The following is a 16,956-nucleotide window of genomic DNA, read 5'->3' on the forward strand; positions in this document are numbered from 1 at the left end:
TTGGAATGTGCACAGAAAGCTTTGCGCAAGTGCCGAGTTAAAAAGTGTCAGCCCTGCAGATATTACAGGTGTAAACAATGAAGGTTTTGAGCACCAGAAGTGAGACGTGTGAAAGGGGGGAGGGGGGTGAGAGTCAGCAAAGCTCAAGTATTGCACAAAGGGTCTTCATTTGCTCTTAATAATTATGATGTTTGAAGTCCTGACCCAAAATGTTGAATTTTAATTCAAGACCTGACCATACTTCTCAATTATAATTTAAAGTGTGAGGTTAAAAAGCTTTAAGAGCAGTTTGCACTCGATGCCATTGTAAACTAAGTGGACAAGGGTGGAGCGTGATGCCCGCCACCGTGCCCCCCTCTCCCAAGTTTACCACCTCGGTCCTGAACGTCCACACTTGAGGGTTCTCAGGGTGGCGGTTTAGCGAGCAAAAACGAAATGTGTTCAGTAATAAAAACAAGGAATTTTGTTTGGAATCGATTAACTTCGATTCCACATCAATTCGATCATTCTTGCACTTGCAAGGTAGTCCCATCAGAGTGGGTTCGTGTTAACGGGATGAACCACAAAGCACAAAACCACATGGAAAGCAATCCGACGCTGAAAGCTCGTTGCCAGCAAAGTCCCCTTTGGAATACGAACTCGAACAAGACATGCGTTTCTTGTTGCATATTGTTACAGGAATCAAACAATGTCTGTTTGCCCCAGTTCTGTCTCAAATCCGGCCTTACCTTCTCATCAGATGCAGTTCACCATCCGATTTAATTTCCTCAATGATCTCACCACCAAGGTTCACGGATTGAGTGATGTGTGCTGTGTGTGTGTGTCCATTTATTCGTTTGAATGCAATTCTGCAAAATTCAAGGAAAGAATATTTGTTTTTCCCTCTCGATTCTCACGATTCGTTGAGCCTCGTCGGGCAGTAACAGCTGTTATTGACAGGTGAGGGTCTGTAAATGATCAACGCAATGATCGACTTTCGAACCTGGCTGATGTATCGACCCAAATGTGCACTTCTTTTGCAAAAGATCGTGTGGGATGTTTAACATTGCAGTGAGGGTGCAGCGAGGATAGCCGGCTAAGCGCTCTCTGCAAAGGACGGCACGAGTGCTCCATGATGCAGCACCCCTCCCACCACGCAGAAGTTTTTATTTGGATCCTACTACTCGGTAGATTTGAACCCAAGACCCCGTCCAGACAGCTCAGAGTACCTTGCAAACAACCCCGATCATGGACTATGTAGCATATGGTAAATTAATAAACAAAGAGGTGGAAGGTGTTGGGGATGGGTGAGAATTATGAAACTAGAGATTGCATGATGCAAGTGGCAATCTTGGATCGTGTCACACAGGAGAGGGATTTGGGGGTAGTAATAGATACGAGAGTGGGGGAGAGCGGGGTAAGCACAAGGCACCGTGCCAGGTAGCTTGAGGTGAAGGCAACATGGCTTTTGGTTGTTTTCGGAGAGAGATAAATTAAAAGAGATAATGTTAACACACAACAGGAATTTAGTGAGGCCTCATGCAGAATATTGTGGACAGTTTTGTCACCAGATCTCCGGAAAGATATACAGTAGCTGCCACAGAGAGGGTACAACATATAATAGGGCTACCAGATTGATTGCTGCCAAGGAGAGGGTACAACATAGGACTACAAGATTGATTGCTGCCAAGGAGAGGGTACAACATAGGACTACAAGATTGATTGCTGCCATAAAGAGGGTACAACATATAATAGGGCTACTAGATTGATTTCTGCCAAGGAGAGGGTACAATATAGGGCAACTGGATTGATTGCTGCCAAGGAGAGGGTACAACATAGGGCTCCTAGATTGATCGCTGCCAAGGAGAGGGTACAACATAGGGCTCCTAGATTGATCGCTGCCAAGGAGAGGGTACAACATAGGACTACAAGATTGATTGCTGCCATAAAGAGGGTACAACATATAATAGGGCTACTAGATTGATTTCTGCCAAGGAGAGGGTACAATATAGGGCAACTGGATTGATTGCTGCCAAGGAGAGGGTACAACATAGGGCTACGAGATTGATTGCTGCCATAGAGAGGGTACTGAGCTAGACTCAGCTATGATGAGGAACTGAAAGAGACAGAGTTAGAAAGAAGGCGAATTTGAGGGGATCTGATGGAGATGTCTAAGATAATGAAGGGTATGGATGAAAGGACTACATAGATGCAGTGGAGTTTTTCAGCAGAATAGACAGTGATAGGACCAGGGGCCAGACCTAGCTTGAGAGTAAAGAGGATGAAAGTTATAACACTCATTAGATAAGGGTCTTTCATTCAAAGAGTACCGAGTGCAGGGAATGGTCTCCATGTACATAGGTGGTGGTATCAGAAACAGTAGATCGGCTTTAATTGGAATTAGATAGGCAACAAGATGCATTGGAGATGTATGGGTACAGGGTTATTGGCAGGAGCTGTGGGTAGTTTGCGTGTGGATGGGTGATAATGTATGTACATGCGCAATGACTGATGTGTGTGTGTGAGAGGGTCTCGTCAAAAGGGTGAATGTGTGGTTGGTGTTTATGGATTCTTCACTCTACAACCGCCTTCGTCCACCACCCCCCAATCTTTTGAAATCAAAAATAAGTTTTAATTTGAATATTAATTACATTTGCACATATAAATAACACCGGGGTGGGGGGGGGATCTACCCCCACCCCGGGCCCAGAGAAATTGTTTTGAAGCCTGAGATGGACTTATGTATTATCTGATGTTGGTTGGTGTAGCACAGGCATGATGGGCCGAATGGCATCCTCTGCGCCCAAGTTCCTTGTTGAGTGCGTGTGTAAGAATTAATATATATATATATATATATATATATATATATATATATATATATATATATATATATATATATATATATAATAACAATGAAGATCGCGAGATAAGTTTGTGCTCACTTTAAACTGTCAGTCTGACTTGCTGTTGGCATCAAGTTCCGTGCGTTCATTACGATTATCATAATATTATTATTATTATTATTATTACATTATCGTCCGAGAGACCCCTTACCTGTGCGTATCCTCAAAGCGACCCCGCGGTGTTGGAACCATACGGTAACCTGGCGTCCCTTCTCGACCCAGGAGCAACGGCGGCGGGAGCCACGACTCGGCTATTCCCATTGGGGGTCCAGGAAGGGTCTCAGCAATGGGGGGAGAGCCCACAAATCTCTGTTGGAGATACTGTCCAGGATGCATCATGGGCACACCTTCGGGGAGCGCTTCACTCTTACAGCGACGCACGCCCGGCGGTGGGCTCAGCACCGGCGGAGACCCCGTGCTGGGTCCAGCCTCGCTCAGGCCCAACAGTTCCGAGAACCTCCATGAATGGTGAGCGGCGGCTTGCTCGCTCGGGTGCTCCATCTTCATGACTCCCGGTGTGCTGAGATGTAACAAGCCGCTGGAACCTGTGGAGCCTTGGTCTGTGGAAGTGTGCGCGGGGAGCGCCTCTCCCGGCAGGTAACCTCCCTCACCGGGCACGGCACGAACTCCCTGGATCTGAGGTAACTCGTCCAAAGCGAAGTCAAACTCGACTCCCGCGCGGTCCGCGGGCAGGTAACCTCCGTGGTGGTCGCTGGGGATACCGGGACTCATCACAGGGCCATCTACCAGAGGTCGTTCAAGAGTGTTTGATAAAATGTCATCCACAACATTTCCTTCTGTGAGTGCCGACTCGACCGCCCCCATGACCGCGGCGCTGAGCGACGAGGAACCGTCACCCTGCGATGTCCCACTCATGGCGCACACGCGGCTTCATCGACCGCACGCGCTCTCTCTCTCTCCCTCTCTCGTCAGACGAGCTCGAGAACGCGTGGCTGCAACAGGAGGGGCCAAGCAGGGAGGGACAGAGAATGAGGGACCTTGGCAAGCAAGCCCAACCGTTGGAAAGGCTTGGAGAGCAGCTGGGAGGGAGAGGGAGAGGGAGAGGGAGAATTAGGGATGGCACCTCCCCGACGGCAAAGTTCGCTCGACAAAACGGTCTGGTGTGACAAACAAAAATAAACAAACAACTCGACTCGACTCACGTGATTCTTCCGGGAACACAACTTGAGCGGTGTGCGTCCGTGACGTCATTAGGACGAATGACGTCACTGTTGTGACGTTTGAGATGCTTTTGTTTGATTGTTTGCGGATCTATGATGAGTGCAGCTCTTTGGTCCCAGTACGATTATTGGAATGACGTTTTGTCAAGACGTTTACTTTCGCAAGAAAGTCAGACAGGTTGGTGGGCAGGGAGCACGCTTATACCTGTCTGATCTGGGTTCGATTCCTCACCGGCTGTAAACAGCACAAAGTTCACCGTCGACTTGGATGGACGTTAAGCCGGGTGTCCTGTCTGCTAGCATTAGTTGGTGGAGGACAACGACCCATTGTGTCTTTCACGAAGAGTAGGTGAGTTGTCTGCAGCACCCTGAACAAATTAATTCCTACCCAAATCACCTTCAGTGACACCTTGCCGGCTGGTTCGTGAAAGACCTGGGTCAATAACGCTTCCCTGGCGACCTCAGAAGGTGGGAATAATTGGGACTGTTAAAGTAGGAGTCGTCGACTATTAGTAGCAGGTTTAACATCATGTACGACAGGCATATAACATAGTCAGAGCGTTGCTGACTTGCAAATAATTGTTGAACTCCTTTAAAATAATGTAAAAGTTCCAAGATGGCAGTTTATAATAATTGTTCACTATTTGTCCATCAGAGTTGTCCGAAGCACGAGTCCATCACGAATGCTAAAAGGATGATCAAAATCGTTTTGACTCGTGATCTGTGTGTCTGCATTGTCCAGAATCTAGATTCAACAGGGTGAGCCATAAGTCCCAGGACACGGTTTTAGCTGCTTACACGCCATCAACCAGGGAAATCCTCCCCCCTCCCCCTCGCCTCCCCTCTCCAGCCCTCTTCAGCCCCCACCCACCCCATTTTAAGCATCTCTATAGCTATTCTTAGCTCGTCTGGACTTGCTCACTGGGGTCACGATGAAACCCGCCACACACGAGGACCATTAGTTCACTCAACCCAAAATGTATCCGCACGTGCCCCTCAAACAATTACACAATGCTGTTGCACTTATTGCATCATCGCATCCTAGTGTATATTACAGTACCCTCTAGTGGATGATTACGTCAATAACGACCTCACAATAATATTACTCCAAACTTCTCGATCAGTCCTTGTGCAAGAAAAGGAGGAAAGAAGAAGCAAATCAGCCTACGGGAACATGTATCTGATTATTTTGATTCTCATCACCCTACAATTACTACACTACCTCTTTCTTACAACTAATGATACTTCTACTCCCCATCTCATTTCCACTGCCATTATGAGAATGGACTTGTAGTGGATGAGAAGTTTGTGTGCGACATTAAATAGACAAGCTGGCTTGAGTCTCACTGGGGTTTCTTACATCTTAAGTGTGGATCTCTGCAGACATTGCTGTTTCAGTCCGACAACACGACCACCATTTTACTTTTTACCACTACTATTACTTCTTCAATACCACGACTATACGACTTCTTTATGACTGCTATATTACTTTCCGACTTCTTTACGACTCCTACACTATTTATTTCCCTCTACTAAACTACTTATATAGCTCCACTATATTACTTATTTATTATTCCTATACTACTTATTTACCTCTACTATAATACTTCTTTATGACTACTATCCTACTTATTTACCTCTACTTTAATACTTCTTTAAGACTGCTCAAATGCTCATGTTCTACTATTTCTTTAGGACTATGATAATACTTCTTTACGACTACTTTACTACTTCTTTATCTCCACTATAATATTTCTTTACGACTCCGATATGACATTGATCTCTGCTCCACTTCTTATTTATCATTACTATACTACTTATTTATCTCTACAATAATACATCTTTATGACTCCTATACAACTTCTATATCTCTACTATAATACTTCTTTACGACTCCTAAAATGCTCATGTACTCATATTTCTTTACGACAATAATACTCTTTATGACTCCCATGTGACTTCTTTATCGCTACTATACAACTTCCTTGAATACAAATACGACTCCTATTCTACTTCTTTATCTCTACAATGCTACTTCTTGACTACTGCTATACTACTTATTTACCTCGACTCTATTACTTATTTACGACCCCAATACTACTTATTTATCTCTGCCATAATACTTCTTTACGACTCCTACACCACTTCTTTATCTCCACTATAACACTTTTTCATGACTCCTACACTACTTATTTATCTCCACCATAATTTGTCTTTATGAATGCTATTCTACTTATTTATCTCTACTGCAATACTTCTTCACGACTCCTGTACTACTTATTTACCTCCACTATAATACTTCTTTACAACTCCGATCCTACTTCTTCATCTCCATTGCAATACATATTTATGACTCCGACACAACTTAATATCTCTACTATACTACTTCTTTACGACTCCTACACTATTTATCACTTCTTTCATAGTTCTTTACTACTCATATTCTACTTCTTTATCTCTACTATACTACTTCTTGACAACTCCTATACTACTTATTTACCTCGACACTAATACTTCTTGATGCCTCCTAAACTACTTCTTTATCTCCACTATATTACTTCTTCATGACTTCTCAACTACTTCTTTATCTCCACAATAAAACTTTGTTGCGACTCCGAAACTACTTCATTATCTCAACTATATTACTTCTTTACGACTTCTAAACTACTTCTTTAACTCCACTACATTACTTCTTTACGATGCCTGTACTACATATTTACCTCCACTCCACTACTTTATGACTCCGATACTACTTATTTACCTTGACTATAATACTTCTTTTCGACTTCTATACTACATATTTACCTCCAATACATTACTTCTTTACCACTTCTATGCTACTTATTTACCTCTACCATATACTTTTTTACGACTCCCATTCAACTTATTTACATCTCATATAATACTTATTTACCACTCCTATTCTACCTATTTACCTCGACTATACTACTTTGCGACTCCCATCCCACTTATTTATTTCTACTTCAATACTTCTTTACGACTCCTAAAATGCTCATGTTCTACTATTTCTTTACGACTATGATAATACTTCTTTACGACAACGATAATACTTTTTTTCTCCACTAAAATACTTCTTTAAGACTACTATATGACTTCTATGTCTCTGCTATAATACTTCTTTACAACTCCTATACTACTTATTTACCTCCACTATACCAATTTTTTATGACTCCTATACCACTAATTTATCGCTACTCTAATACTCCTTTATGACTCCTATACTACTTATTTATAACTACTATACTACTTCTTTGTGACTTCTATACTACTTATTTATCTCAACAATAATACATCTTTCTGACTCTGACACGACTGATATCTCTACTATAATAATTCTTTACTACTCCGAAAATGCTCATGTACTCCTATTTCTTTATGACTATAACACTTCTTTATGACTCCCATGTGACTTCTTTATCTCTACTACACTACTTCTTGACTACTCCTACACTACTTATTTACCTCGACTCGAATACTTCTTTACAACTCCGATACTACTTATTTATCTCTGCTATAATACTTCTTTATGACTCCTACACTACTTCTTTATCTCCACTGTAATACCTCTTTCCGACTCCCCTACGACTGCTTTATCTCTACTATAATACTTCTTTACGACTCCTATACTACTTATTTATCTCTCTGATAATACTTCTTTACGACTCCTGAACTACATATTTATCTCCATGAGAATACTTTTTTACGACTCCTATGCCACTTATTTATCTCTCCTATAATACTTCCTTCCGACTACTGGACTACTTATTTATCTCCATGATAATACTTCTATACGACTCCTATGCTACTTATTTATCTCCTAATACTTCTTTACGACTCCTGTACTACTTATTTACCTCTACTATTATACTTCTTTCCAATTCCTACACTACATATTTATCTCTATTGTAATACTTCTTTATGACTCCTATACTACTTCTTTACCTCCAGTATAATACTTCTTTAAGACTCCGAAAATACTCATGTACTACAATTTCTTTAAGACTATGACAATACTTTTATACTACGACTCTGCTACCTTATGACTACAATACTACTTATTTACGACGACTACAATACTGTATAGTGTTGGCTTATATATGCGTGGTGTTGGCTTAATGGTTATGGTGGTGGGCTTTGGATCCCAGGGTCCTGAGTTCAAATCCTGCTCAGCTGTTGAATAAATACCAGATGAGGTTAACTCGGCCTGTCATCCTTCTGAGGTCGGCAAAATGAGTGCTAGCGTACTGGTATGCTGTGTCGGAGTGACGACCCATCCAGGATTGTGCCCAATAGCCAAAAGAGACTGTGTTGCGGGGCTGGGTATTGGCCGCGAGCACGACTGCTAGATGGAGCTGCAAGTTGGCCCGACCGATCGCCCGCAATGTATAGGTCATCGCCCCGGATAAGTCCGGAGCCGATGGGTCCTCTATCGGACCGAAGTTTTCCAATGGATAGACCACGTGAAGTAGGGTCGATTGCCAATTTCAATTTACCTAAATACCCACGTGGTCCAACTATCAGAGAAATCACCCTCGTCAGAACTCGTACGAAAATGAGCCGCTTAGCGCGCTCGTTCCATGTGCGATTCCAAGCGGTTTAATCGCCAAGAACCGTCGGTCCAAATGTCCCCTTAGGGCCGTAACAGCTTTTATTAATTCTCAATCACACGTCATGTCGAACCAATGAAAGAAACACAAAACGAGCTGATACATTTAACAAATAGGGATATTTATTTACAATAGGCAGGGAGGGGAACACAAAGAGCAGAATTAAACCGAATATCAAGCAAGGCAAATAATATACAGGCGAAAGCACTTAAGAGTTCACTACTTAGAGGACGGGCCCACGGACACATACACACACACCCAAAAGAAGTGGTGGCTGATGCCTTTATTTCGGCCTTCAGCTCGGAGGATAGTGGAGCTGAGGGCTAAGGTCTACCTTGGACCTCTCCGCCTTGTGCGGTCTTTAGGAAGACTCGGTTCGGCGCCCCTCCCGGCCACCAAAACCTCAATTCCGTTCTCTCCGGCGATGACATGCGACCCTTCCAGCTCCGGCGTCGGATGGTCCCTCTCAAGCTCAATCCTCAGGAGGAGGAGGAGGAGGAAGAAGACGTTCCAGACGGCAGTGGCAAGACCAGTCCAGGCCTTCAGAGACGAGCGCTCCCGCAACACGAGCGCTCCAACACGATGAGCGCTCCAGCAAGATCAGCGCTCCTTCCTTGCTTCTCACTGGCTGGCTTCTCTCTCGCTTGCCTCTTGCTGGCTCCTCTCTCCTTTCGTTTGTCCTCGCTGGCTGGCTGGCTCGCTGCTTCCTTTTATGCGCCCCGGCACGCTCAACCCTCCCCCTCCCCGGCACGTGGGGAAAATCCCGGGGCAGGGATTGTCGTTCTTTTCTGCAGCATCCTTCTTCCTAACCGTCATTCTTGTTTACGCTGCTATAATCCCGGGGTGGGAGAGTGTCGTTCTCTTCTGCAGCATCCTTCTAACCGTCATTCTTGTTTACGCTGCTGGAATCTTGGGGCGGGAGGGTTGTTTTTCTTCTCTGCAGAATCCCGATAAAACTCCTAACTATTAAAATAAATCACAGCGCATTTACATTGATTCACCCACTGGACAAGGGAAGGAAGGTAGCTATAAAACACATACCGAAATAACTGCACTACAGGACCTGAATGTTGAGTGTGATCATGGCTTCCAAATTCGCAACAACTGCTTAAGCAGCGCCAATGCTGTGCACAGTGTATGGTCCCAATCTCCTCCTATATACTATATACTACTTCTTTATGACTCCTAAACTACTAGACTATACTATACTACTTATTTACTAATGCTACTATACTACTTCTATAGATGTACCATACGACTTTACTATGACTACTACGAGTACTTATTTATGGTGACAATATTACTTCTTTACTACGACTATCCTTACTTCTTTGATGGCCTTAATTATTCCATCCTTTTTGTGGGGTCGACCGGTGAAAGTTCTCGGCACGTGTCTCTTGAACCGGCTGGTCAGGTACTGACGTTTGCATGGAGAGGACTTGGACAGGAATATTTTTTTCAGGGTGCTTGTGATAACACACCCACTCCTCACAAAAGATACTGGTGTGATCTTCAACGCCCCGTCCACCAACTAATGATAGCAGACGGGACACCCGGCTTAACGTCCATTCGAGGAAACAGCACAAACCTTGATGAATCACCCCGCCTGTAAAACAAAGAGATGACAGTTTATAGCTGGGTTGGGATTCGAACCTAGGCTAAACACCTAAGAGACGAGCGTGTGTCTCTTCTGGGCATTAATCCGGATGTCAAACACCATTTTTCAAGATGAACTTGCATTAGGGTCCGCATAATGTTTTTCTGCATTTTTGTTATCACCAGACCATCTGAATGAATATTCCGATTGATGCCACTCTGGCACCCTTGAGCGTTTTTGTAGAAACCATTAATATGCAAATTAGCGGTGGCCATTGTCGAAATTACTATTTTTCTTAATATCTCCAAAAGTAAGCATCCAAATAGCCTGGTTGAGGTGTCTACATCCATGTTTTTAGGGTCACTGGTCATGATAAACCCAATTAATATTTAATAACATTTAAATTTAGCTCATTAATATGCAAATTAGCAGTCACCATTATCAAAATAACAATTTTTCTTAATATCTCCAGAAGTAAGCATCCAAACAGCCTGGTTGAGGTGTCCAAATCCATGTTTTTAGGGTCACTGATCATGATATACCCACTTACAATTTGATAACATTGAAATTTAGCTCATTAACATGACAATTAGCAATCGCCGTTATTGAAAATGTAGATAAATAGATATATAGAGAGAAAAAAATATATAGAGAGAAATATATATATATATATATATATATATATATATATATATATATATATATATATATATATATATACATATATATATACATATATATATACATATATACATATATATATATATATATATATACATATATATATATATATACATATATATATACATATACATATACATATATGTATATATATATATATATATATATATATATATACATATATATATATATATATATATATATATATATATATATATATATATATATATATACATATATATATATATATATATATATATATATATATATATATATATATATATATATATATATATATATATATATATATATATATATATATATATATATATATAACAGCTTTGTAAACCTTATGAAGGCTACTTCAGTGCTTGGTGTCTCATTCAGTGTCAGAGCCATCATCAAGGGCAAATGCAGCAGCTGTCTTGGTGTGCTCATTCCTACAGCCAGTATCTCCATGGCATGTACCGAAAACTGTGCATGGTGACCTGGCTGCTGTGCAGCGGAATTGAGCTGTGTAGCATTGCTTGTCGGAGGAACATCCACATCGTATTCGCTCCAAGATCTCTGGTGGTGCAAGAGCGACATTGAGCGGCAGCATAATTGGAAGTAATGATCTTGATGCCTCATCACTTTTCCATCCGTACTGAGTGGGATCCAGAGGTGGTGGCTGCAGCTCAGCAGCTGACTTCCATATTGCTGTCTGGATATGAGCGCGGCACACGTTTTGTTCAAAGGACTCTGTAGTTGGTGGCAGAGCCTTTAGGTCTGGTGCTTTGATGGCATTTGGTTTCGCCATATTAATAGACCACACCTCTTTGCGAACATCAGACATGTTGCTTCTCTGCTTGCTACCATAGCAAACAGCCATGAACACAGTGGCTTCGGCGATAACATCGTCAATAGATGCATCCACATTCCCAAGTTTTTGAAGTGAATAGCCTGCTGTGAGTGTCTTCTTGCCAGTCAGTTTACCTCTACCATTCATCTGGGCAACGGTGTCGTAACCTGTCAGTGCGTGTAAAGCTAGTAGGTCTTGCACCATCCTGGCATGCTTTCTGGCAGTGGCCCCAATGTTGATCAACGATCGGCCAGGACATGTTGCTTCCATTGTTATGCAGCATTGCAGATGAAGTTCTGCGGTGATACACAAGCAAGATGAACACATCAGTATCATCACAGATGACTGTGATGCATTCTGTGCCATCTTCGGTAACTTTAGCGACTTTCTGAATTATGATGACATCTGCCTCCTCATGCATCGTTTTCAAATCAGTGCCACACCTTTGGGCTCCATGGTGTATTTCCACTGGGGTAGACTCCTGTCCCGTAATGACGAGCCTATGTTGGCTCTGCTTTCTCTGTTGAGTAACGTCAATCAAATTCTGGCAAATCAGTTTTATCAGTTGAACTTTGTTCTCAGTTACTGACAGAACCACCAGCTGTGGAGGCAGTGGAGTCTGACGGTTCAACCTGTGGCACCTGCTCGCTTGCTGCCCAGCTCTTGCTAATCTTGTTCCACTCTTGATGCTGAAATCATGATTTCTGTCAAATACGAGATATACATCTGATTTGTCCACCTTTGCCATGATGTAGCTTGTGAAGTTGTCAACAAAGTCTTGCACAATTCCCCTGTTAGGCCAATGAATAACCCAGAGGATTGCACAACCATCTAAGATGGTGACTTCAGGTTGTGGACCCAGTCTTGTTGAGATTTCCACTTGGAGATTCTTCTTCAATGTCGACTTGGTCTTTGCTATTCTCATTTCCCCCTTTTCATCAAACATCGATGTTGGCACAGGTGCAAACTCGTACTTTAAGACGTCACATAGTTTGATGTTTCGACTTTGTTGGAGTCCCATGACCCTGGAGTAGATGAGATTTAGATCACAGACCTCAGTGGATCCCACACGCATGACTTTCCATGTCACGGCCATAGTTATGACTTGTTTAGACAAGGGAGTGTTGAATCCTGCTGGCCAGCTTTCTTCATACAAATGCATCTGTGCTTGGCCAATGTCAACTGCCCTTGCTTGGCACATTCACCTTCTCTGGTCCAATTCTGCCAGTTACAAAGTTGACAACACTGTCTGCATGTTCGTTTGGGTCAAGTGGGTCGATACAGGACTGGAGTTTTCTCCTTATCTTATCTCGGTCCTCTGCATCAGATCGTATGCGTGATGGCTTCTCTTCCTTGTGAATGGTCACCTCTGTGACTATGTGCCCCTCAGACATATTTGTGAGATCGTGGACTATCTGACTAAACGTGTGCATACTATAGGCCCACTTCTTCAGTGTAGAAGGCTTCAGTGTAATGCCAACGATTCCATGTATGCCATGACCATAGCGCATGAACGTGGACTCGATGTACATATCTGACCATATGCCATTCCATAGGACCTTCTTGTGCTGCATCACGTGATATCCTTTTTGAGAACATTTCCAGAATGTCTCCATGAAGCTTTTCCATCGATCGAAGGTAGTGGAGCCCATATCTAGCATAGTTGTGATGTCCAGCCATGAATAAATAGGGAAGCATCTCCTTCATAGCCCAAAGATGCAATGGCCAGTCTCCTTCACGCTCAGCATGAACAAACGCCATCATGATGAGTACAGGTTTCACAAGGTTCTGTACTCATAGTTTTGTGGTCATGCTCTTTGTTGATTTGGTTTCAAGAGTGTCCATTAATCTTCATGACTTTCTGCCTGAGCCACGCTGGAACGAAGGACTCCTCAGTCACCACTCGCAGAGCCCTGAAGTTTTGGGGAAACTTTTTTTTACGTCTTCCAGCCCACTTTTAGCCATCAAGTTCCCCATACAACCGATGAAACTCATAAGGGAGTGCATGCCGCCCAGCCTTGGTATGAACTGGGTAAATCACTCATGATAAACCCATTTAACATTAACGGCCACTCGATACAGCTGTTGGTCGTTTGGGAAGATGGTCACAGTTTGTCCACACTCTGCGGTCAAGCGTTTTCCCTCCATTGCTGTAAACATCGTGTCCGGATCAGCTCGATCCATATCTATGAGTGGTGTATAAATGGCCCTCGTTGCAGGTTGGATGGATCGTCCTTGCTCTCTGCAGAGCTTCGTATTAAAGCAACCAAACTCTGGTGTGTCCTGATCAGAAGTGATTTGCTTCAGAAAAGAAAAATCCTTATCTTGAACTCTCCTAAGTTGTATAGCTTGATGAGCCAATACGCGGAGAGGTAACACCACACATGTGGCTTCTTCAACTGGCATCGCTGGTTTCTCAGGTTCCTTGTACCTTTGAACCGAAATGTCTTCTGTCACAGGTGTCTCCATTTCATCACGGGTCAATCATCTGATGATGGCTTCATCTTCAGATGTGGAAGATATCTCCTGATCTTTTATGGTAAGTAGTACTGCAAGAGAATGTGTTGAAACGAGTCCGTTCTGGGATGAGATATTTGTGTCGAAGTTGTCAGCAACAACCTGAACGAGGCCACATTCAGCATTGGCGGTTCCCCTAATCCCGGAGTGAACAGTTGCAGCCTTTGCTGCTGATCCCTTGAAACGCTGAAACACATCATAGGAACAGGTGACACGGTAGTTGTACAACTGCTCGATGAGGCTTTTACGACTGACTAGAACTCCCAGTGCTATTTGGAGTGTAGTTGGTCAATTGGTGATCATATTCATTATGATGTTTCTCATCAGAGCTCCTGGAAGTGTGCAGTCCAATTTAGCTGCTATTTTGGAGAGTAGCATTTGAAGGGTTGAACTCACTGCTTCATTAGCAATATCTATATTAATTCTAGTCTGATAGGAACTGGGGTCGGACAACAACTGCTTTGCTGTGTACCCTTCTTGGCAATTCGTTCTATGGAAACATCAATGGCGTCATCTTCATCTGATGCTACTAAGTTGATCGCAGTAGACGCTCTGCTGTGAAACAAGATTAAACTAGCGACACCTTCACCAGACAGAACCAGAAGCTCAGAGCCAAGTATATCCAACAATTTGGATAACAGGGTTCGTTGAGAGTATAGCTTTCCTCCATGATCCTTGTACATATTGTAGACTTCTAATGAATTCCAGATGCGCAACATGTCATTTTTCATTAATAGGATGGTAGAACTGACAGCTGGCTCAATGTCCTGAGTTTCTCTGCCACTGTATGCTGCTGCTGCAACAGAACGGGGCGCCATGAAGGACTTTCTGCAGTCATCGTGATATCTCAGATCAGCAGCATGAAGATCGCTGATTGCGCCCACTAATCGTATCTTGACCTGGCGTCCTTCTTCATCCTGGTGGGACTCAATAACATCGAGAATAGTTTGTTTGAAAGTTGTCCGATCAACACGATCTGCAGTCCTTCAAAGGAGAACTCGCCGCCAACGATTAGGATTCTTCTTATCAAAGTCCAGGATTCACTTTTCTCCGCAAAAAATGCAATGTTCTTTAAAGTCAAATACTGTCGTCTTTGAACGGCGGCTTCTTTTGCTTGTTGAAGCATCTTCCAAACAGACATTACTCATTCGTTTCAGGTGTCTTTCTATGTGTGAGCGTGATGTGTACGGTGACACACAGTCTCTATGGCATTTGAGCTCGATAGATTTGTCTGCCTGTAATCTCTGTTCAAGCTCTTCATGTATACCATCTTGTCTTGCTTTGCCTGACCGGATGATACTTCGCACTCTGTCTGGACCAACTGTTACCAGAGGTTTTCCAGCTTTAGTTGCATTGCAGGGACTGAAGAAACAGTCTCCCTTGGTGATGGAGCCTCAACCTGTAACAATAGAGGTAATTATAAACATCAGTAAACATTTAATTTCTTTGTTGGTATTTTTAAAAATTCTCAGGAAACAGGTTCCACCCTGTGTACTTTTAAAAATCAATAAAACACAGTTACTTTCAGACAGATCATGTTAAATAATTAAAAAAAAAACTTGCTTGCAAATAATATCGATCATTTTACTGTATCAGAAGACATTACTCTTACTTAAAACTCACTTCTCCATGTTTCTTTCATTACATTACAAGCCTCAACTTACTTGATCAGAAACAGTTCATGCTGTTGATCTTCTGAGGTCAGCCATTTATTCACAACTGTACTGGGGATAAACTGCTCTGCCCAAGTTATTTTCAAACAGTTTTGTTGTTGTATAACTGTACTGCAAAAACGCCGATCGGCGCAGACAAATTCAGGGGGTAGGGTTATGCTAATTTGCATATTAATGAGCTAAATTTCAATGTTATCAAATTGTAAGTGGGTTTATCATGATCAGTGACCCTAAAAACATGGGTTTGGACACCTCAACCAGGCTGTTTGGATGCTTACTTCTGGAGATATTAAGAAAAATTATTTTGATAATGGCAACTGCTAATTTGCATATTAATGAGCTAAATTTAAATGTTATTAAATTTTAAGTGGGTCTATCATGACTAGTGACCCTAAAAGCATAGGTGTAGACACCTCAACCAGGCTATTTGGATGCTTATTTTTGGAGATATTAAGAAAAATAGTAATTTTGACAATGGCCACCGGTAATTTGCATATTAAATGGGTTTCTACAAAAATGCTCAAGGGTGCCAGAGTGGCATCAATCGGAATATTCATTCAGATGGTCTGGTGATCACAAAAATGCAGAAAAACATTGTGCGGACACGAATGCACGCTTTTCTGGCCAACACTCGGACTACATCCTGCCGAGCCCTTGAGAAGATATGGATAGTTTTTCTTTGCAATCAAACCGAACAGGAAAGAAGAAACTTAGAAAGAACAAAGAAGCAACAAGTATCCTGGAAGTGCTACAGTCTAAATGTGGAGATTCTTGGATAAGAATGCTCCAGGCAGTTTCGTTAACACTTGTCGAGGTTCAAATCACCTTTTTTTTTAATCACTCCAACAGCATCGGAAAAAAAATGTTCTTTTTCCACCAAACCTCTGGCCCGCCAGACCTGGGAAGAGTCCACTCGCCTTCTCTAGAGGAGATGATAAAACACATGAGTGGAACAT

The 16,956-nt window shown here is 42.5% G+C and overlaps 1 protein-coding gene and 1 long non-coding RNA gene across 3 annotated transcripts in view; one reads left to right on the top strand and one right to left on the bottom strand.

Moving 5' to 3' along the window:
• Positions 1–4,096, bottom strand: part of LOC147014631 (progesterone receptor-like) — a 256,608-nt gene extending 252,512 nt beyond the window's left edge. The window contains exon 1 of one of the 2 annotated variants that reach the window (XM_085852761.1): positions 3,034–4,096. In XM_085852761.1, coding sequence (XP_085708887.1) covers positions 3,034–3,758 — 725 coding nt within the window. In that variant the 5' untranslated portion in view covers positions 3,759–4,096. The remainder of the gene's footprint in view (positions 1–3,033) is intronic. The other variant, XM_085852762.1, reaches the window with a different exon arrangement.
• Positions 1–16,956, top strand: part of LOC147014632 (uncharacterized) — a 174,260-nt gene that overhangs the window by 76,838 nt on the left and 80,466 nt on the right. The gene's annotated exons all lie outside the window — the stretch shown is intronic.

This window comes from Eptatretus burgeri, chromosome 13 (assembly GCF_056783735.1).
Source record: "Eptatretus burgeri isolate ZD-2024b chromosome 13, Ebu_testis_v1, whole genome shotgun sequence".
Lineage (NCBI taxonomy): Eukaryota > Metazoa > Chordata > Myxini > Myxiniformes > Myxinidae > Eptatretus > Eptatretus burgeri.